At 37.2% G+C, this 22,363-nt stretch overlaps 2 protein-coding genes across 2 annotated transcripts in view; both read right to left on the bottom strand.

Annotated features, from left to right (window-relative positions):
* Positions 1-12,806, bottom strand: part of LOC148160940 (heat shock 70 kDa protein 12A-like) — a 42,850-nt gene extending 30,044 nt beyond the window's left edge. Inside the window, exons 1-3 of the mRNA XM_088002934.1 lie at positions 12,680-12,806; positions 10,570-10,914; positions 4,640-4,984 (exon numbers count right to left, since the gene is read on the bottom strand). Coding sequence (XP_087859060.1) covers positions 4,640-4,984; positions 10,570-10,914; positions 12,680-12,716 — 727 coding nt within the window. The 5' untranslated portion in view covers positions 12,717-12,806. The remainder of the gene's footprint in view (positions 1-4,639; positions 4,985-10,569; positions 10,915-12,679) is intronic.
* Positions 12,807-21,487: 8,681 nt separating this feature from the next.
* Positions 21,488-22,363, bottom strand: part of LOC106912979 (heat shock 70 kDa protein 12A-like) — a 32,920-nt gene continuing 32,044 nt past the window's right edge. The window contains exon 10 of the mRNA XM_088002929.1: positions 21,488-22,310. Within this exon, the coding sequence (XP_087859055.1) occupies positions 21,676-22,310 (635 nt within the window). The 3' untranslated portion in view covers positions 21,488-21,675. The remainder of the gene's footprint in view (positions 22,311-22,363) is intronic.

Raw genomic sequence — 22,363 nt, 5'->3', positions numbered from 1 at the left:
CAATCAAGGTGTGTGTGAAGCATCAATCAAGGTGTGTGAAGCATCAATCAAGGTGTGTGTGAAGCATCAAGGTGTGTGTGAAGCATCAATCAAGGTGTGTGTGAAGCATCAATCAAGGTGTGTGTGAAGCATCAATCAAGGTGTGTGTGAAGCATCAATCAAGGTGTGTGTGAAGCATCAATCAAGGTGTGTGTGTCTTTGTTTCCCTGCTAAATGTTGGCTTGTGTTCTTGATCTTTATCTGAGATCATAAGTGGTGTTTTTGCAATCGATGGCTGGGATTATGGTTGGTTTTAGGTGCTGCACCTGCTGTGTTTCTGCAGCGTTGCTCTGCGGCTGCAGCTGCAGGTTGTTGCAGCTTCCAACTAGTCCTGACCTGCTGATCTGCTCCCTCCTGTTCAGGCTGTGTTTCCACTCCTGGCTAAGCTACCTATTAGATTTTAATTTATTTTACCTGGCTGCTCTCGACTAAACCTGTTAACCTGTTGCTGTTGGACAGGCTGTGTGGCTTGACTCCTCTGGCTTGTTGAGGCATTTGAAACTGGACGACAACAATTTGTTCCATTGCTTGAAGTGTTTTTCTTTTACATTTTGTATTTGTTGTGCATTATTGAAATTACTAATGTGTTTGCTTTCTTTTTTTTTTCTTTATTTTCTTTTTTAATAAATGAATTTGTCCTCACCTCATAACTTTTTGTTCAGGGACCGAGTATTAGGCCTGAAGCCATGTTTTTAAAAAGAGAAATGTTTTAAGAAAATTGTTAATAAAATCTTGTGCATTCAGTTTGTGTTCTGGTGCATCTTGTGCATAAAGAATCTCCCCCTGCTGGTCACATGTTGTTTCTCTTTTCTACTTTCCTTTTAGTCATTTAGTTGAAGTAAAAAGCCTCATGTCAGAAAGTTTTGTCCAAATAGTTACATTTTAAGAACCTAATTCAGTTAAAGTGTTGATCCAAAAGACAAATAATTTTTCAGTAAAATTTATGTAGTAAATTAAATCCACTCATGACTAGAAAAGGTAAAATACGTTTGGATAATTCACTGTCCACCTTGCAGGGCATTTTGGCTGTGAAAACCCAGATAAACCTGGGAGAGGAAGAGAGTCATGATTTCTTCATCTTCATAACACAAAATGTTATGAAGATAAGTTATATTTTATAATGCAACTCCAACTTTGTTTTTTTAATGGGTTCTAAAAACCTTCTGTTTAATTGTATGACAGCTGAGTTTTTAGCTTAAAGGGATGGCAAGAGACGTAATCTTTATTCTAATATATGTGATTGACAATAAAATACTTTGACTATAAATGTAGACAAATGGAAATCCTAAAATGTACAAAACTCGTAGCATCAATAAATCAGAAAAGTACATAATTCCAAACAAAAACATACATAGAGATATTCATGTCTGGAAAGAAACTGAGATATTTCATTATTTCCTTCTTTAAAAAGTTACATCTAAAAATTTAAAAATGTTTTTCATCGCAGTTTTTTCAGACCTGAAAATTTTATCTTCTGCCAGATGGAAAAAAGCTGAACTACTGAATAAATAAGAATCTTTATAGACCTGATGACTTTCTTATGTACGTATTTATCATAAAGTAAGAATTGTTTAGAGCTAATCTTAAATGTCTGATTGGCTTTTCAGGACAAAACACTCCGTAAGTAATTTATAATCTATGATCAATGTGTGTTTAATGGCAGTGAAGCTTCCAGTTGTTTCGAGGTAAAAACTTACCATCTTGACTTGAAGTAATAATCTGCATAGAATTCAAGGAGAATCTATTATCCAAAGCTGTTCTCATGTATTCAAAATCAGTAACCTGTTTTACCTGAAGCTTCACGAAAATATTGGACTAATTTCTTTTTTCTTTCCATCCAAGTAAATACATGATAGTCTCAGGTCGGGTTTGACATCAAGACATTTCAGTCTTGAGTTGAGTCCTAAACTTTTAACTAACTTAAAATACAAATCAAGTTGCTTAACCTGTTACATGTCCGTCAGTCAGTTTGTGTTTTCCGTCTCATTTTTAATTCTTCTCAGGTTCAGGATGCAGACTGGAGTCAATTTGGGATTTTGAGTTCTGATTGGATGCAGAACTTGAAAGGAACCAACAGGTTAACTGGTACCATGTTATGTTTCAGTGAATCTTTTCATTAAATAAAAACTGCAGGACCGTGGCCCTTCAGGACTGGAGTTTGACACCCCTGAGTTAAACTGTTTTCCTGTAACAGTAAATTGTTCCTCCACCATTAGCAGATTGAGCAGCGCGTTCATGGGATTGATTGACAGCGCCAAGACCTTCCTCCTGGCTCTGTTTGGTTGTTTTTGACTGAGTGGTGTATTTCTGCAGATGACAGCAGCACAGGGAGGAGGTGGAGGAGGTGATCTTTTCAGATTATCTGTCTTAAACTGTCATGACATGATGACAGTTTTAACAAATATGTAGAAAAACAATTTTTTAAAATAAAAGTTACAGCAGCTTTAAGTATGTTATGAAAATTAGATATTGTTACCTCTCTAGGTTTTTGACCAATTGGTTTTCCTAACAAAAATGTATATTTTTCTTTTCAATTTTGTTAGATTTGGAATAATGAGGAGTTAAGCTGCAAATTAATAAATATTTAACTAATTAAAAAAATATGTAAATGATCACTCAAAAATAATGAGGATCATCTGAAGAACAATATATTTCATTGTAGCTGGCAATTTATATCTTACAAATTTGCATGTGGAAAATAAATACATTTTTAACAGTTACTAAAGTATGACATATGTTTATGATGCATCACACCTGAAGATACAGCATGCATGTTGTAATAACTGTTCTGGTGAACTGCCAGGTAATCATTCTCCTCTGCTGACCTTTCTGCAGCTTCTCTTATTGTTAGTGATGAGAACTAGGTGGACTCAATCTCCTATAATCAGAGTGCAGTACTGTTGGTGTGACTGATCTGTCACTCCTGTTTGAAAAAGTGCCACAGGATGAGAAGCAAACGGTGCAGGTAGCATGTAAAATCAGAAATGTGCAAAAGTTTTCTACAAACTGTGAAGGACAGCCGCTAAGCCTCACAATGCTGCTGCTCATTTCCTGAATCTGATTGGAACAGAACATGGACTCTGATTGTTGTACTGAGCAGTTTTTAATATTATTGAAATCAAAGGAGCAACTTAAAAAAATACACTTGGTGTTTCTTGTTTAAAGTGAAAAAGAATAAATGTTGAATAGAATTTTGACAAAATATATATTTAACAAACTGTTCATAAATATGCAAATTTATTTATTGGTGTTGAATTTTACTATAAAATATTTATCATACTTTTGGAATAATTGGTTTAAAGGGCTGGAAATCTATTTGATTATTTCACAAACTATTTATCTTGTTAATTTCAGAATGTAATAGATGTGTTTCTGTTTCTTCTGAGGTTTTTCACCTATGTGGCCTAAAGGCTACATCACCATGGTGACCATCATAAAAAATAAAGATGGATCAGCTAAATTGAAGGCTCTTTGAGTGACAACCAGTTAAAAGTTTCATAGTAGAGACTATTCCTTTCAAGTGGGGAATCACACAGTAAAGCAAACCTGACAAAACTTGATAACAGGTTGAAAATATATTGGTAAAAAGTGAGGATGCACAGTTATGCATTAGGTGAGTTTTCATTGTAACAAATCTTCTGCTTGTTGTAAGATATCAGAGTTCAAACTGAAGTCCAGCCATGAGATTTTAGTGTGAAAGTCAATTTCACAGTTTTATAATTTGTGACTCCAGTCTGACTCGATCCTAAGACTCATGACTTTAGTCCAGACTTCTGCAAACCACTCAATAATAGAGTGAAAACTGACTCAACACATTCAGCAAACATCTCTAATGTCACTTCAGGATGAATACAACCAGTTTCACCCTGTGTGATCATGCTGGTGTCCAGCAAAGCCCTTTAGCTCACAATCTCAGGAAGACATAAAACAACTGAAGCATAAACCATCAAGAGTGGAGAATCATAAGAAAATCATGATGTGTCGTTCATAACATCCATATCAAAACTCATATCTGGACATCCAGACTTGTGTTGTAAACATTTAGATTGCTGATCTTTTAACATCGGTACATATTGCTGTCTGTCATTCTTAGTCTCTTTCAGTTTATCACTAAAGTAAAACATTTAATAGAGAGAATATCTCAGACTCATTCCACAGGATTCATCCTGTCAGTAACTTGATGTAATCTGCTGGGTTTCCTTAGATAGAAAATGTTTAAACTAATTTGAATAATAAGCTGAACTTAATGAACTGTTTAATATCCAGAATTAATCGGAATGTATGTTTGACTGAATTTATTTATTTTTTTTGTAGAAAACACAATATATATAAATATATAAAACTGAATTGAACCTGAATTAGATCCTGTCAAGATGCCACTTTAGAATCCACTGAACTTCTCAGAGCGTCTTGTTGCTAATGTTGGTTATAACCTGAATGTTTACATGCTGGATTTTATACCTGCAACCAAAGAAGTGATTGAATGATCTGAATTCAATTATTGATTATGACCCACATGGTGGATTACACAATACTTTGGATATATACTGTGTGTGTGTGTGTGTGTGCGTGTGTGTGTGCATACACTAAGGTAGCTGACCTCTGACATTCAGCTGAATGCCCGTCAGCATTTTTTCTCCCGTCTCCTGACGAATGCTGCAGATGTAGACACCGCTGTCTAGAAGTTGAGGTTCTCTCAGAGTGAGGCTGAAATCACCAACATCTACAGCATCAGACCTCATTGATGTTCGTCCACTGAAGAGAACATTTTGAGCTTGTAGGTCGTCTCCTTCTCCCCGTTCATGGACAGTGTTGGGATTGAGGTCAAAGCGACTCCATTTCACGATGAGAATCCCTTCTGATAACTGGCTGTTCTTGCAGGGCAGAACAACAGATGAATCCCCCTGATGAACATCCAGAGTCACATCCAAAGAATCCTGAGAGGCTGGAAGGACAAATAGAGAGAATAAATGTTTTAAATCAGCATGTCAAAATTAATAAATTTAAACATTAGAAACTTTTTTCTTTTAATCAGTTAATCATATAACCCAACCGGCTCCCAGTTCTCTATATTACTACTTTTTGCAGTGTTATAAAGCAACAGGAAAAAACTCCAGACAGTTAATGAAGTCCAGAAAAAGGATCATTTTCACAAATTCATCACATCAATTCTTATGTGAATAACACTAGATAAGATAACAATATGTAGCCCTTTGGAAATGATGGTCAACGCTAACAGAACATTTCCCTTCCAGCCCAGCTTACTGTACGCACTGGAGTGATATTATCATCATTAATATTGATTATTATTTGCTGGATTCCTTTTGACTACCTCTGATGGTCAACAACCATGCTGTTTCTTTTTGATTAAACTCTTAATTTATTCCCTTCCAGTTAGTACATTTGGTACAACTGGAGTGGAGATTACCGTATTTTCCGCACTATAAGGCGCACCTTCAATGAATGGCCCATTTTAAAACTTTTTTCATATATAAGGCACATAGACTAGACTCTTAAGAATTTGATCCGTACTCTTATAACACATCTACATTTATAAATAAGTAGTCTCCAAGTACTTTAAATAGTAATCTGCCTGAGTCATTGTTTCACTCACGGTGTTGGTGTTGTGATATTGTGCCCAACTGCTTTCTGGGTAACACAGACCAACCGACACGCTGCCGCCGCAGTCTCTGTCTCTCACTATATATCAAATCAGTAACAAACTCTACAAATGAAAAGGCTCAAAGGACAATCTCAATATGTACATCTTTGCATGTTCTTATCTAATCACCCCTGGCTGTGTTGCTTGGCTGTTGTACTGTGTTGTATACTTCATTGTGTTGTTTTGATGTATACTAATGTCATTTAAATAAAGTTCTTTAGAAAAAAAAGTCTCTGTCTCTCTTCCCCCGCCCCTCGGCCCCCCTGGCTTTAAATGTATTATCAAACTTTATTAACAAACCAGCGTTCTGACAACTATCCCAGCATGCACCACGCACTTCTTCTTATTCGGGGAAAATGAAGTCAGTGGCTGCTTACCGTAGTTGCTAGACCTGTTGTGGCTCAATATTGGTCCATATATAAGGCGCACCGGATTATGAGGCGCACTGTCGGCTTTTGAGGAAATTGAAGGTTTTTAGGTGCGGAAAATACGGCACACTTTGTCAACCTGAACAGGTTATTTCAACATGCTGGTCACTGGAGACTGAACAGCACAGAGAGGCTCTGCTGTCCTAAGCTGGATGTTGAACAGCTCCATTACCTAATTTATATAATCTTTCACACTAAGCCTAGCTACACTACCAGGTATCTTAGGTAGGACTGGGCTCCCTACCTACAGTGTTGCTTTAGGCTTTTTCCCCAACATGGTAAAATCCAATATTCTTCTCTTTTATTCCACCCTGTTCAGGTTCTGCTCAAAATGAGTCTGAAGTCAACAACTTAATATCATTAGCTGGATATCCTTAGATAAACCTGGTTTCTTTGTTTTCTATCACAACTATAATCTAATTGGACTGTAAATAAATGTCATTGGGAGGAGCTGGAGTTTATATCAGTTATCTTTACTGCTGATGTCTCCATAAGTTCCCACCAGTAGAATCTGATACATTTCAGCCAAAATAAGTTGAATCCACAAATAAGGAAGTGATGAGATATTTAACTAATAGATGATGAAGAATCTGACAGCTGAATTAGTTTATCTGACATCTACAGGATGATTATCAGGACAGAATATCTGTCATTGAATAATTATTGAAAACTGAAAAAATCTATAGAAAAATAAAATGTTTTAGGAGACATAGTTCGGTCAGCTTGATGACTCGACTTTATAACTGTTCTGTAAAACATATTTTTTACTCGGATATGTTTTTTATTTCATGAAAATTATTTGCCAAAACCCTGACCATAAATCAGCTCAGTGGTTGCTGAGTGACCATATTTAACCAAGATTATTTACCATACCATACCATACCAACTTTATTTATAAAGCACTTTAAAACAACCACAGTTGATACAAAGTGCTGTACAATTTAAAAACACAACATAATAAAAAGTAATTAAAAACAGTTTAAAAACAAAAACATACAATTTAAAACTAGATCCCACTGGTGTTGAAAGCCAAGTAAAATAGATGGGTTTTAAGACGAACTTTAAAAGTGGACAGAGAAGGGGCCTCTCTGACCTGCAAAGGAAAGTTGTTCCATAATTTGGGGCCCATAACAGAGAAAGCCCTGTCCCCTCTGAGCTTCCTTTTTGTTCTCGGTACCTCCAAGAGCAGCTGATTTGCTGACCTGAGAGACTGATAAGGTACGTAGGGATGAAGAAGCTCAGAGAGGTAAGCCGGGGCAAGATTATGCAATGATTTAAAAACAAACATAAGAATTTTAAAATGAATCCTAAAATATACAGGCAGCCAGTGAAGTGAGGCCAGGACAGGGGTCACATGCTCCCTCTTTCGAGTTCCTGTCAAAAGTCGTGCAGCAGCATTTTGTACTAGCTGCAGACGTGAGAGCAGCGCCTGACTGACTCCCAGACAAAGTGAGTTACAGTAATCCAATCGAGTTGAAATAAAAGCGTGGATCACTGTTTCAAAATGCTGCCTGGAAAGGAAAGATTTCACTGACGCCAATCGCCTTAAATGATAAAAGCTGGACTTAACCACGGCTCTGATTTGGCTGTCCAATTTAAAATCACTGTCCACCTTAAAACCAAGATCTGTAATAACAGGCTTAAAATAACCCTCATAGGTCCCAGGTCAACAGAGGAGGACTCACAGGAGCCACTGGGTCCAAACACCATCACCTCTGTTTTGTTTTCATTAAAGTTTAAAAAGTTCAACCAAGCTTTAATATCTCCTAGACATGCCAGGAGATGTTTGATTGAATGTACATCCTGCTGCTTTATGGGCAAATAAATCTGACAATCATCAGCGTAACAATGAAAAGAAATCCCATGTTTCCTAAGGATAGAACCCAGAGGCAGTAAATAAAGAGAGAAAAGCAGTGGGCCAAGAATTGAGCCCTGTGGGACACCATAAGGCATTGAAGCAGCAGATGATTTAGAGCCACTAATTTTCACTGAAAATGTTCTCTCCTCCAGGTAAGACCTAAACCATTTAAGAACAGTGCCACCAATACCTACAATATGCTGTAATCGCGATATTAAAATGTTGTGGTCTACTGTATCAAAGGCAGCAGTTAGGTCAAGTAAAATCAGAACAACATGGTTACCAGAATCACATGCAAGAAGGACGTCATTAAAAACTCTAATCAAAGCAGATTCTGTACTATGAAGAGTTTTAAAACCTGACTGAAAAACCTCCAGAATGCCATTGTCATCTAAAAACTGTTTCAGCTGACAGTACACAATTTTCTCTAAAACCTTCGAAAGAAAAGGCAGCTTCGAAATAGGCCGATAATTAGCCAGAACAGTCGGATCAAGGCCAGGTTTTTTAAGCAGTGGCTGCACTACTGCATGTTTAAAACTAGCAGGGACCACACCTGAGGACAGACTGCTATTTATAATTGCAAGAACAGGCTGCCCTATGCTAGGTAAAATATCTTTAAAAAGTCGTGGAGGCACAGGATCCCGGGGGGAACCTGATGGCTTAATGTGGCCAACCACATCCTCTAACAGTGAGACAGTCACAGGCTCAAACTGATTGAAAGCAGCAGAGCAAGGGACTGAAATTGAAGGGTCAGAGTCAGGAGCTGTGATAAGAGCCCTGGTACTACCAACCTTTTCAATAAAGAAACGCATAAAATCATCACACACATCAGGAGAAGCTTCCAAACAGGCATTCTGAGAAATATTAAGCACAAAGTCAATGGTGTTAAATAAAACACGTGGGTTATGACTGTTTGAGGAAATGATATTTGCCAAATATTCCCTTTTTGCCTCTTTAACTGTGCTCTGGTAGAGACGCCAACAGTCTTTTAAAATCTGAAGAGTAACCTGCAGTTTATCCTTTTTCCACCTGCGTTCAACACGACGACATTCCTTCCTTGCAGCACGAGTTCTGTCATTAAACCAAGGCTCAGGTTTAATCCTGGGCTTCCTGGTTTTTAATGGAGCAACCAAGTCCAGGATGGTTTGACAGGAAGAATGGAACCAGGACCAGAGCTCTTCTGTATCAAAGTGGAGGAAGTCAGATGATCCACAGAGTTGAAGAAAAGCAGTAGAGAAATGAGTGGCAGTGGAAGGGTTAATAATCCGACAGCGCCGAACAGCAGCGCGAGTTTTAACTGCAGTAGGTGTCAAACTGACACTGACTAAAACAGGCAGGTGATCCGAGAACACAGAGTCACAGATTTCCAGGTTAGTCACAGGCAGACCACAGGAAATGACCAGGTCCAGCGTGTGTCCATGTTCATGTGTGGGGCCGGATACGGCCTGTACCAGGTTAAAAGAGTCCAGAAGGCTTAAAAAGTCCTTTACCAGAGGCTAATCAGGACAACACACGTGTATATTGAAGTCTCCAACAATAAGAACATGTTCGTAATTAGTTAAAATCCCAGATAAAAAATCAGAAAAGTCGCTTATAAAATCCTTATTATATTTGGGGGGGCGGTAAACAACAGCACAGAAAACTGGGTTTACGTGTCTCATCTCAAAAGACGTAAACTCAAAGCTGGGGAATGATGTCTGTAGAAAACACTGCTTACATTTGTAGTCCTGTTTGTAAACAGTCACTGTGCCTCCGCCTCTCCCCGAAGCCCGTGGTGAGTTAAAATAAGAACAATCCGCTGGTAAAAGCTCAGATAGAGCACTGGACTCACCAACACTCAGCCACGTCTCAGTCACACACAGAAAATCCAGGTTTTGGTGACTAAAAAAGTCCCGAAGAATAAAAGTTTTATTCACAAGCGACCTGGCGTTTACCAGGCCAATCCTGACAGGAACTGGATCCTGGGCTTCGACAGGTCGGGAAACCCGGCACAGCGGTCTCAGGTTTTGGAGACACCGTCGGCGCATGTTGAGCCGGGAAAGGCAGGGGCGGCGGTGTAGAGGGACTTCAACGCCGACCACTGGCACCAAGCAGACATCAACGGGATCCAAGAAACGCTGAGGCACCCGAGAGCCCAGAAACGATCCTTGCGATGATCGAGTAAAAGCAGAACAGTGCGTCATGTAAAACTTCAGCTTCACCAGCCGGCCGCTTCGTCTACCGCGACGACGACGACGTCTCCTCCGTGAAAGCAGCACAGGAACCCGGAACAGGTGGCTCGGAATCTCCGACAGAAGCGGGGGCAAAGATTGTTGGCCCGCAACATCGAATAACTCCATATCCTGGACCAAAGGTTGGAGGTCTAGTAGTGTGTTGCGATCATACACCAGCAGAGACTCAGTTCCGTAGATGACACAGGTCAAAAACAGTATAAACATCAACAAACGTAAGAATGACAGACGAGCAGCCACACACCGGCGCCATCTTGAAACTTCGTCTGACACTTCGTCTGACATTTATTAGACATTACAAACCAGGAAACAACTGGTTTTAATAACTGGGAGGTGTGAAAGGTAGCTGACCTTTGACATGCAGCTGAACGCCAGACAGAGCTGTTTCCTCCTGATTCTCAGTCATGCTGCAGATGTAGATGCCGCTGTCTAAAAGTTGAGGTTCTCTCAGAGTGAGGCTGAAGTCACCAGAGTCCAGAGCATCAGGTATCATTGAAGTTCTTCCTCTGAAAACCTGATTTTGTCCCTGTAGGTCGTCTGCTTCGTCCCGTTGATGGACAGTGTTGGGATTGAGATCAAAGCGACTCCATTTCACTGTAACAATGTCTTGTAATTTATGGCTGATCTGACAGGGCAGAACGACAGACGGTTCCCCCTCCTGAACCTCCACTGTCACAGCCAAAGAATCCTGAGAGGCTGGAAGACAAATAAAGGACAAGTTTTAAATCAGTTTATTAAAATAAATACATTTAAACCAAAGACATGCAGTCTATTGAATATTTAATTTACTATTGATCAAACTGTGTCCCAGTTCTCTGTATTTCTAAGTGCTTTTTCAGTGTTATGAAGACTGAAAAACAGAAAAGGATCATTTTCACAATTTCAGCAAGTTAATTATTTACAATAATCCTGCATTTCTCCATATGTGAATAATACTATATATAACTGAGGATGCAAGAGGCAGAGAGGACAGAATCACCTGCTAACAACATGTAGATCTTTGGAATTAAACTTTTAGTCAACTATAATTTCTCTCCACTTCACATGAAGTAGAGCCGTTATTAACAGCTTCAGGTCTGAATGTCTGCACTTGTTCAGGCTAACATGCATACAACTCTTCTTTGGGCATTTAAAGGTTAAGAGGGTTTTAAACTATATTCTGTAACCGATAGAATCACAGAATATACTTTAAATAGTTTCAAACCTATGAGCTCTTGTTAAGAGTTGAGCTGTAACAATCTGAACAAGCTGCAGACATGAAAGAGAGACCAGAGCCCAAGACAGGCTACGATCACACAGCAGGCAAATACGACTTAAATCCTCTTTTTTTACTGACATGTTGCATATATGTGGCTTTTTCCTGGCAGTCTTAATGGCTCAGTTCCTATTATTTCACCCCCATAAAAATCTGATCTGAGTCACTCAATCCAACACTGTATCTGAATGAGTGACACTAATTCAGATACATATCTGATTGTTTTCAAAGTATCTGCAGTCAAAACGGTCATGTTGCATTTTATGTGACTTTTATGTCATCGATGTGAGACATGCATCATTATTCTGGAGCAGAAAAAGCCAGAATATAAAATTATGATTATTATTATGTAATTATGTAAAGAGGTTGTGTCACTGAAGAGAATCACATCACAATCAAACCACACAGAAGTCTCACTGCAGTTGGGTTTGCTTAACCACCAAAAGAAATATGATGCTTCCTTATAACAGACCCAATGGAAATAAAAGTGACCCCAGAATGAAACCCTGTGGAGCCCTGCATGTAGGTGGTGCTGAAGTGGAGTAAACATGGACAACATTAACACAAAGTGTCTGTCAGAGCAGAACCACTCTAACATTGCTCCTGTAATCCTAATCCAGTGTTGTAACCATGACAAAAGGAAACTGTGACCCCAAGACAAACCTGAGCTACACAGAGCTGCTGATAACTGCAGACCAGGATTAATAATATTATCTACTAATGAGGGGGAAGAAAAACAGCAAAAAAGATTCATTTGTGCATCTCTGAGGCAGACTGATCCACTAAACAGTTTCCTGTTTCCACTATGAACAGTTGCTTTCAGCTCACAGGGAGGCAGTTTGTAATCTACTGTCAATCAGCCGTGCCAGAACTTGTTACAGTAGAGATTTAAATTTTACTTTGACACTATTTGTTATTAAGCTTCTGCAAGGACATGATGCTACAGTGATGCTGTATGTCTCTGGATGATGTATTTACCGTAAAGAAACTCTTTAGTTGCCATAATTTTTATGCTGATTCTGAAAATGACTTCACAATAAACTTGAAAGAATCACATTTTTTTATGAGAAAGATCAAGGACCTACATTTTAAAACATTGCTGTGGCCTTAGTTGTACCTGGTAATTATTTTACTGACCGTGAAGAAGGTAAAAAAATAAAGATCAGCTGAATAAACTTAAGCTTGAAGAGAGGAAAAATATCTCACCGTATAGCAGGAACAAAAACACAGCAAAAAGCTCCATCTTCCTCGATATAAAACACCAAGTCTTCTAAATAATTTCTTTATAACTCTCTGAAATAGTTTCTCTGGACAAACTGAAAGCAAACTGAAAGTTCACTCTGCTGTTGATCTAAGATCTACCAGTAAAACCAGTTTTCATTGTTCCGGGTTGGATCAGACCAGCTGGTACGTAAACAAACCAAGTCTGGACAAGAATTACAGATTAAATGATGGTGAGATCAACTAGTGAAAATCTATGGCAACACAGATGTTGGTGCTCCATTGATTTACTGATTTGAACTGAACTAAAGTGAATTTTTTTAGGTGCATTTTGCTTCCAGCTTCTTCCTATGTGGGCTGATGGATGAAGATATTTGTAAAAACAGTTCTGGCATGGTTTGACCTCAAGTCACTGCTGTAGTCTAGAGTGGAATCTCATTTAGCACATATACCAAAGTTTTAATTATATTATAATAATCCATCTGACAGTAGTAGTTTACCTGCCTAAATACAGGATGATTGTATTTTAAACAAAAAAATAATTATGATCCACTCTTTTAACAGAAAACAAAATAAATATGTAATAAGGGGAGGCTTGTAGAAGGACCAGATGTAATTGAAAGGTAATAATAATGAAAACAAAGAAACTTATAATGGTGACATAAGAACAGGACATGGAGCTGAGACGATCAGGATGGAAGAAACCAGAACTGAACAACGGAGACCAAGGAGCTTAAATACTGAGAGAAAAACTAAAGAGAGTCTAACCAGAATCTACAGAAGACAAGAAATAAGTAAAACAAAGTAAATTAAACTATAAAGTAAGACCTTAAAGACAAACAATAAGGAACAAACCATAAATTATCAGCATAGAAACAAGTAAATAGAATATTTATTGGACACTTAAATCCACTGAATATAAAATAATGTCATGTTAACAGATAAATCAGTTGAAGTTTAGGAGACAAAGATCAGTTTGATGACTCTCGTTTCTATAAAACACATTTTTGCCCTCAGGTGAGTTTCTGGTTTGATTCATAATAAGTTCTCTGGAAATGAAAATAAAAAAAAATGTCAGAAACCGGATCAGCAGGTCCAACACACCACACACACACACACACACACACACACACACACACACACACACACACACACACACACACACACACACACACACACACACACACACTGATGTTTACCAAACCCTGACCTGAGATCAACTCTACAGGATCTTCCTGAAACCGCCTTGAAAAAGTATTTATTAGATGTGATCAAACAGGAAATAACGTTTCTAGACTAATATTTGTTTAAACTCAAGAGAAAAAATTATAATTTTGTTAACTGGGTGATTTTGTTGCTGTGATGCCTGGCTGTAGGAAATACAGACTCTGCATCAGCAGAGGAGTTCAGGTAATTATTGTTAATCAGAAGCAGTTTTACAGATGATTGAGGCTCTGAAAAATCAGCTCTGATGAAGAAACAGTTAACTTTTAACTTTTCTCTGATATTTAAAGACTCACTGCAGAAATAAGTTGATCCTGTTTTTAACTCAGTGGTTGGAGGGTGTGAGGGGAGATGCCAGGACAACTGTTCTGGCATTTATTCTTCAAAACATGAGGAAAAAGTGAACATATTAACTCTAATGAATAATTTTTTAAAAGTATTTATTCTATATATTTAACCTCGAATGTGACACTATATTCAGGTGCATCTCAAAAAATGTAAATTTATTGAAAAAATAACATTTTGTCTCTTGTTTCAGAAAGTGACACTAATATAGATTCATTAAACAGAATGAAATATTTCAGACCTTCTGTAAGTTTGATTATTATGATCTAAAGATCATAATATATCAATATATTAAAAAACCAAAGCACTGAGGTGCAGGTGGGACGATCACGGCTGCCAGAAAAATCCTCAGACCTTGGCATCTTCAACTGTTCCGAATGTTAAAAGCTGGTTGGATTTAATGATGGAAATAGTGGAAATATATGAAGAAATGCTGGTCTAGATAAATAATGAGAGAAAACTTCAGTAAATCCTGGAACTGTTTCCTCTCCTGCAATACTGAGACAAATAAACTCCTTTGATGAACTGCTGCTTTGGAAAATACTGACGAGTGACTACTTCTGTTTAATGTGGTTGTTTCTGCCAACATTGAGGATATTTAATCTGTGAAACTTTCATTGATTTGACATGTGCTGACCTGGTTGTCTTGCTTTGTTTGTGGTTTTTGTTTTGTGAGGGTGTGAGGAGGGTTGAGAGGGATTATGTATTTATATGTATGTGTTTTGAAACAATAAAAACTTTAATAACCAAAGAAAAAAAAGGATTGAGTTGATAAAGTTACTCTGGTTCCAGAAGGAGAGTTTCAGGAAAGAAACTCTGTTGTTGTCATGGGAACCTTTTCTACATGTCAGATTAAGGGGGCAAAAAAATTACAAAATCATTTCTCTTGATCCTTTGAGAAGATTTGGTCTGAAGTCACTGCTGAGTTATTGTCCACAATGGAATCACATAATGTACAGCCAAAAATAAGCAGATAGTCAACCAACAAACTGGTTAAATATATGTAACTAATTGATAATGGTGCAGGTGATAATTATAGAAATTGGTCTGTCTGCTCATTACAGGATGATTTATTTCAAACTGAAATAAAACAGAGATCCACACTTTTAACAGAACAGATGAATATTAATAAAGTTTGTAGCAGGACCAAAAGCAGAGAAATGTAATCAAAAAGGAATAAAACAAAAGAAAAAACTCATAATGATGGCAAAGCAAAAACAAGACAAGTCTGAATCAATATCCAGAGAAGGGAAGAAAAATAAAATTAAATGACACAAAGGAAGTAAACTACAAAAACTACAAAACCTTGTAAACCACAAATTATCATAACAGAAAAAAACCAACACCAGGAGATCATAACAGAAAAACTATCAGAATAATTATTAGACACTAAATAACATTAAATCCACTGCATGTTAGACAATTTGGCTGCAGACTCTGGAAACTGAAGGTGTTTTCAAAAGTCCTCCAGGGTGAATGTTGTCTATAGATAAACATGATTAAATTTAAAAGGCAGTTTGATGAATCTCCTTCATTATGGTTCTGTAAAACACATTTTACCCTCAGGTGAGTTTCTGGAAATGAAAATCAAAAGAAAATGCCAGAAATAGTGAACTTTCTATTGTACAACTAAGCTGTTATATCACAACTGTGCTGATGTGGATGTAAAATAGTTTGAAGTGCAAGTTTGAGATGCAAATGTAACGGTGCATCAAAATGTAGATTTATTGTTCAGAATGAGGCCTGATCTCTTGACATCGATTTGTCTGGCTGAAAACAGATTCTACATTTTTTTAAGTAAGTGGAGCAGAGAAAGGCAGCAAGTAATGACTTTACTGACTGCGAAGAAGGGAAATAAATGAAGATCAGCTTCATAAATTTCACCTTGGAAAGACGACAAAGATCTTACCATAAAGAAGGAACAGAAACACGACAAACAGCTCCATTTTCCTACATGTCCAAATCTGCCATATCCCTGAAACTCACTGACACGACTTCACAGAGAGAACAAACAGAAATCTAAAGTTTTACTCTGCAACAGATCAAAGGCCAGGTAATAAAATGTCAGTCATAAAATGTTGTATAAGTATGGAAACAATTTCACTTTCTATTTCACCTGAGAAATGTTACAAATTAAATACAGAAATTTCAAATAAAACAAACTAAAAAAGAACAAAACACAGTAGAGCTGAAATCGTCTCATTCTTTTGCTTTAATAAAAAACTAAATGTACAGTTTCCTAACTTTTGTGAAAAGAAAATGTTTCCTATTTAGTTGGTCTAGTTAATGTTTATTCTATTCCCAGAATAATGAAGGGGTGTGTCTCTTTAAGCTCTTGAAGGTGTTGATTATTGGGAGTTTCTATGTGATTGGTTGGGTGTTCAGGTTTGGATTTTTATTTGGGTTTTGATGATTTAGTTATTTAATTATGCTTCTATGTTCTTGCTGTCTACAGTTATTTGTGTTCATTATTGTCTTTAAGGTTTTTCCATATTAGTTAATTCCTTTGTGGTTAGTTTCTTAGTTTATTCTTGTCTTTTGGTCTTTGTGTATTTAGATTTAGTTTCTGTAGATCAGTGTTAATTTTCTCTTGGTTTAGTTTATGGCTTCACTTGGATTAATTATTCATCTTCCCTGCTTGTTTGGTTTCATTCAAAGCTCTTCATAATCCTGATTAAATCACCTGCATTTAATGTCATTTCTTAACCCATTACATAAACTATCTGGTTTTTATTGTTTTTGTCTGATTCCTCTTATTTCTCTGCCTGAGCTCCATGTCCTTTTCTCCTTGTGTTCTACAAGTTTTCAGTTTTCTCATTAAATATTATTTGTGTTCCTGTTTGCATTTGATCCAACTCTCAACATACCAAACAACAGCAGCGGTTTATAAAGTTTTACCAGGACCAAAGTTCAGTTTTGATGAGAGCCAAGTGAAGGTTTTTAATAAGGAGCAAAAACTTTAGTTTAAAGAATGAGAAATCAAACTGGCTGCTCAACCTGTACATAATGTGTCTTTAGGCAAATGAAACTATTCTGAATCTGGGTCAGAGAAGAACATGATGGTATTATTTCACATCAGGAACTAATTCAGAAGAACAAAAATCAAGGACTTTATATAGTGGTGAAAAGGTGGAAGATGATCAGATTAGCTTAATCAGAGAATAATGCTGAGCAGCTGCAGAGGAAAGGAGAATAATTAACACAGACTGAGCTTAACTAGAGCTCTATCTGTGTATTTGATATATAAATCAAATGCACAATTATTTGTACAATGAACATAGAAGTTACATCAGTAAATAAATAATGTATGTTTACCTGTTCGCCATCTTGACAAGTTGCCTGAATGGCTTATTTCCTTATCAACAGCTCCCTCTGGTGGTGAAAGATGGTACTAAAATTACAGAACAACAGATCCTGTTTTTGATTCCTGAGGAACATCTCTGAACAGATATTAATGAGGCCATAATCTGATAGGAAAATAATATCATGGTGTGATCAGACAAGATTTTACCACATTATTATGTAATCCAGACTTCATAAAAATCCAGTTTGTTTTTACTGTGATTTTAACTCAAAGTAACGAAAAAATAAAAACATCAATAAGAGACAATATTTAACACGAGGATCAGTTTCGCCATTAAAAATCCATTTGAAATCATGTATTATGTGAAAAACAAATTAACATCTTATATTCTGGATACAGGAGTTATTATTAATACACAGAAAGCATCTTCAATCTCAGCTAACTGGAGAAACCTGATCTAATCCATGAACTCTGGGCAGCAAAACATTTTTATCTAAAGATTAAATCATTTGATAGGAAAATAATTTTTGCTCATAAGACCAAACAAAACTTCTGGTTTAAAAGCTGAGGGACGATTCATTAAATGTTTTCATTCCCAGTTTAGGGACCAAAGATTTCTGTTCCTTCACCAAGTGGAAAAAAATATTAAAGAACAAAGATGGATTTGCTTTGTGGTTTTAGTTTGGGGAGATTTCAAAATTATTTTTATGCTTCTCTAATTTTAAAAATTGCTAGAAACAAGAGTTTATCTGTCAGTTTCATTTTAGTATTTTCATCAATTCTGCCTCATTTCCAATTAGACCAAAGAGCCAATCAGAGAGCAGATTGAGATAAACACTGATGGTTCAGACAAACAGGAGCAACATGAATTAAAGACAAAACCTCCATCAGCTGCACTGAGTTCATCCTCAGGTTCATCTGAAGCTTTTCTGTCCTGAAAACTTCCCATCATGCTGCAGGTTTTAATCAGAGCAGATTCCTTCCTGTCAGTCGACCGTTTCACAAACATCCTTCACAGCTGAGAGACTCAGATTCTGGTTCCACATTCAGCCTCAGAGATTCACACAGAAACGACACGTTTGATTCCCAGAGAGCAGATCAGAGTCTGAGATCAGGAGGAAACCATCAGGTGATGAAGCTGCTGGTTGATACATGATGTCTGACTGTAAACAGCTTCAGCTGCTGATCTCACTCTGATCAGTGACCAGCTCTGATCTGGTTCTGGTCATCAGCTCAGGTTCTGATAGAAACAGCCAGATGAGACACATTAATGTGATGAAACACATTTAAAGAGCCTCCAGGTGATAATTCTCCATCATGTGAGACTGAATCTCATCTCAGCTCTGAACAGGCTGCAGCAGTTCAGTCTGACTGATGATCCTTCATCTCCATTTCTCTGCAGCAGCCAGAAGAAAACAGGAAAACTGAAACAGACTCTTCATTTCATCACCAACATCAGGAGAACATGCAGCAGAAAGGCCGTCAGACTGACCTTTGACCTGGAAACTCAGATAATCTGCAGCTTGTTTTCAGACATGAAGACATTAAAGATGAAGGTGAAGCAGCTCTGACTCCGCCCACCTCAGAGGTCGGAGGTCAAATCAGCTAAAGGTGAAAGTTAGTGAGCAGGTCTGACCTGATGCAGCAGCAGAGGAACCTGATGAAGCAGCAGCAGGAGGAGAACTTCAGTCCTCTGATCAGATCCTGTTCTTCACTCCAACAAGCCGTTCATTCAGCAGCAGGACTCCTCCTCTTCCTCACTCTCTTCCTCCTGCTGCTCCTCTCAGATCTCCTCTGTCTGTCACAGGAGGAAGAGGAGGAGCTCAGACCATGATGAAGGTCTCTGTTCAGACTCAACTTCTAGCGGCTCTGACGTCATTAAATGTGGCGCAACTTAAACCAAACCATCTCCATCTAATCCATCGTTTTTATCCCTGCAAATTTTTCCTTCAACGATACAAAAAAGACATTGACACAAACTGTTCATTTTGCCAACTCTATGAAGAAGATCTCTATCACTTATTCTGGTCATGCTATTTCTCTTGTATTTTCTGGCAAGATATTTGTATGTTTATTTCCCAAAGAATTCTTGATGACTTTTCCCTCACTTATATAAATATGTTGTTTGGATTCTTCTCTTATCCCACTAATAAAACCAAACATTTTTATATTATCAATCTAATTTTATTAATCGCAAAATATCATATACATAAATCTAAATTCTCAAATCAGAAACCTCGCTTTTCAACCTTTAAAGTGGAATTCAAACAATATATTACATCTCTCCAGTATTCAAGGAATAGAAAAGCAATTAAGACAGTGGATATGTGCTCTCACTTTAACATCTTTCTAAGTTAACTTTTTATTTATTTATTTGCTTTTCATTTTGTTTGTGCTTCCTATGTAACACCCTGGCATTGTTGTCTTGTCTGTTTTGTTACTTATTGCGTTGAGTTTGCTATTTTGTAAACCCCTTTATTGTCAATAAAAAAAAAAAAAAAAAAAAAAAAACCATCTCCATCTTTTCTGGTTTCAGTGCGCCATCTAGTGATTAAATGTGTTACTGCAGCTGCTGCCTGCAGGAAATTTTCAGTGGAGTTGGAATTAAAAATATATATTATTTTAAAGAGTGGTTCATATATTTTATCAGCATTTTTTCTGAAATAATGTAGAATGATTATGTACTCATTAAACACACAAGAAAACTATAGTTATTCCAAAAATTTTACATACAGATTCTACACAGCAAATCCAAGTGTTAGATTTCCAGTGTGTTATATGTAAAAAATACAGTGTTAATTCAACAACATGAGTGTGAGTGTTAGTTTCCCTAAAGAGTTCCAAAGAATTAAATAAAAAGCAATTCTGTCCAGTGTTGATTTCTAAATTAACTCCAACAGTCTATATCAACACTCAGTCTGGTGTTGATTTAGAAATCAACACCAGTCAGTTCCTCCCTCAATTGTATCATATTAGTGACATCACTACGAAGGAGCAACAGGTAGGGTGGGGGTTGCGGCAGGCTCTTGCCTGAAACTCCTGAAGAGGATCCAGATGAGGTGCATTCTGGGTAAAGCTTGTCACCAACGTCATCATCATTCACTTCATAGACATAAATCGTAGATGCCTCATAAAGCGGGTCGGCCCGTTGCTGCGATACGTAACAGCGTCCGCCATATTGAATGTGGAATATGTGCCAGTAAGCTAATGCAAGTAAATGGACCGAACTTCAGAAAGTGCCGTTCTACAAAGTATTTTAAATTAATACCCGTCACTGACACATTTTCTCACTGTAAATGTAGAGCCCTCTCCTGATGGAAACTGTGTACCATACCCCAGTAGCTTGTACAGTAGGGTCCCCCATTGCTGACTCATGGTTGCTAAAAACCTTTCCAGACCTTTCCAGACTGACTGATTTTAGTGACATAGTGAGTGTAAAATATACTGCAGCTGCTGCCTGCAGGAAATGTTGAGTGGGAATAAGAATATAAAATAAAACAATGTTTTCATCTGTGGTTTATGTATTTTTATCTCTATTTTATCTGAAATAATGTTAATGACCAAAGATTACACACTAATTAAACCCATAAGAAAACTAGTTATTCAAAAATATTACTTGGAGATTTTAATAAATGTGCAACTATATAAAAATAGGACATGAACAATGAACCACCTGAAACTTCTTCAGATGGTTTATTAATTAATTGAAGCTAAAACTTATGAGCAAATATTAGTTTTCTAAAGCTTTCATTGTGTAAAAATCACAATAAAACAATTAAACTTACAGGGTTTTTTAAATATTAACACCTACATTTTGGTGCTTAACGTTCAGGTCTAAATTAATCCTGCAATCAGAAATCAAATGACTCAAAATAAAGAATCAGAACCAGAACAAACAGAAGGGAGGAAGGAGAACCAGGTTAAATCAAAATTAACTTTTATTTTTAATTCAGTTACAAACTGAAGTCTGTAGAACTGATTTATTGGTTTCTGGTACAAAACAGCAAAAATGGAACATGGAAAAAGTTATTCAATCACAAACAAACAAACAAACAAACAAAAAAAACACAAGAAAACTATGCAGATTGTCTGAATAAGAACAAAAATCTCATGAACAACATCTGAACCAAGCTGGACGTTTCCTCTGAGGCTCCACCATCTCTGGGTTTCTCCCCAGCTCTACGGCTCCTTTCAGAATCGCTTCCTGGGGTCTAAGAGGACACAGGACTTTATACTGACGTCCAAACTGATCAGTGATGTGCTGACGTAGAATCTGGCTCTCAGCCAATCCTCCCACTAACACAATAAACCCAATGTTGAGATTTTCGTCTAATGTTTCTCTGAGATTCCTTGTGATTTTCTGCAGAGTCTCATCATAGAAAGATCTCAGTTTCTCTCTGGAGATCCTGATAGATCCATCATCCCAGGAAGCTCCTTCCACTGAATCAAAGAACGTTTCAATCTGTTTCTGTTTCTGAGCCAACATGACCAGGTTACCCGGGCAACGGATCTGAACATCTTCATCCAAATATTTGAGATGAATAAAATCATACATCATCTTCAGAACCTCATTGGGGAAGATTTGTTCATATTCTTTCCAGAATCCATCAGAGAAGATTTCTATCAGGAACTGTTTGAATTTTCCTTCCACATCTTTTCCTCCCCAATTTATTTCAAAGGTCTCATGCAGCTTCAGGTCTCCTCCTTTCAGGACTTCATGAACAGTGAAGTGACTATATTCATCTGTTGACAATAAGAAAGAGAATAAAATATATTAATAGAAAAATCTCAGGAAA

The sequence above is a fragment of the Poecilia mexicana genome, unplaced genomic scaffold (genome assembly GCF_051168715.1).
Source record: "Poecilia mexicana isolate PSO_F unplaced genomic scaffold, ASM5116871v1 scaffold_2, whole genome shotgun sequence".
NCBI classification, from domain to species: domain Eukaryota; kingdom Metazoa; phylum Chordata; class Actinopteri; order Cyprinodontiformes; family Poeciliidae; genus Poecilia; species Poecilia mexicana.
This window is presented reverse-complemented; position numbering and strand designations above follow the sequence as displayed.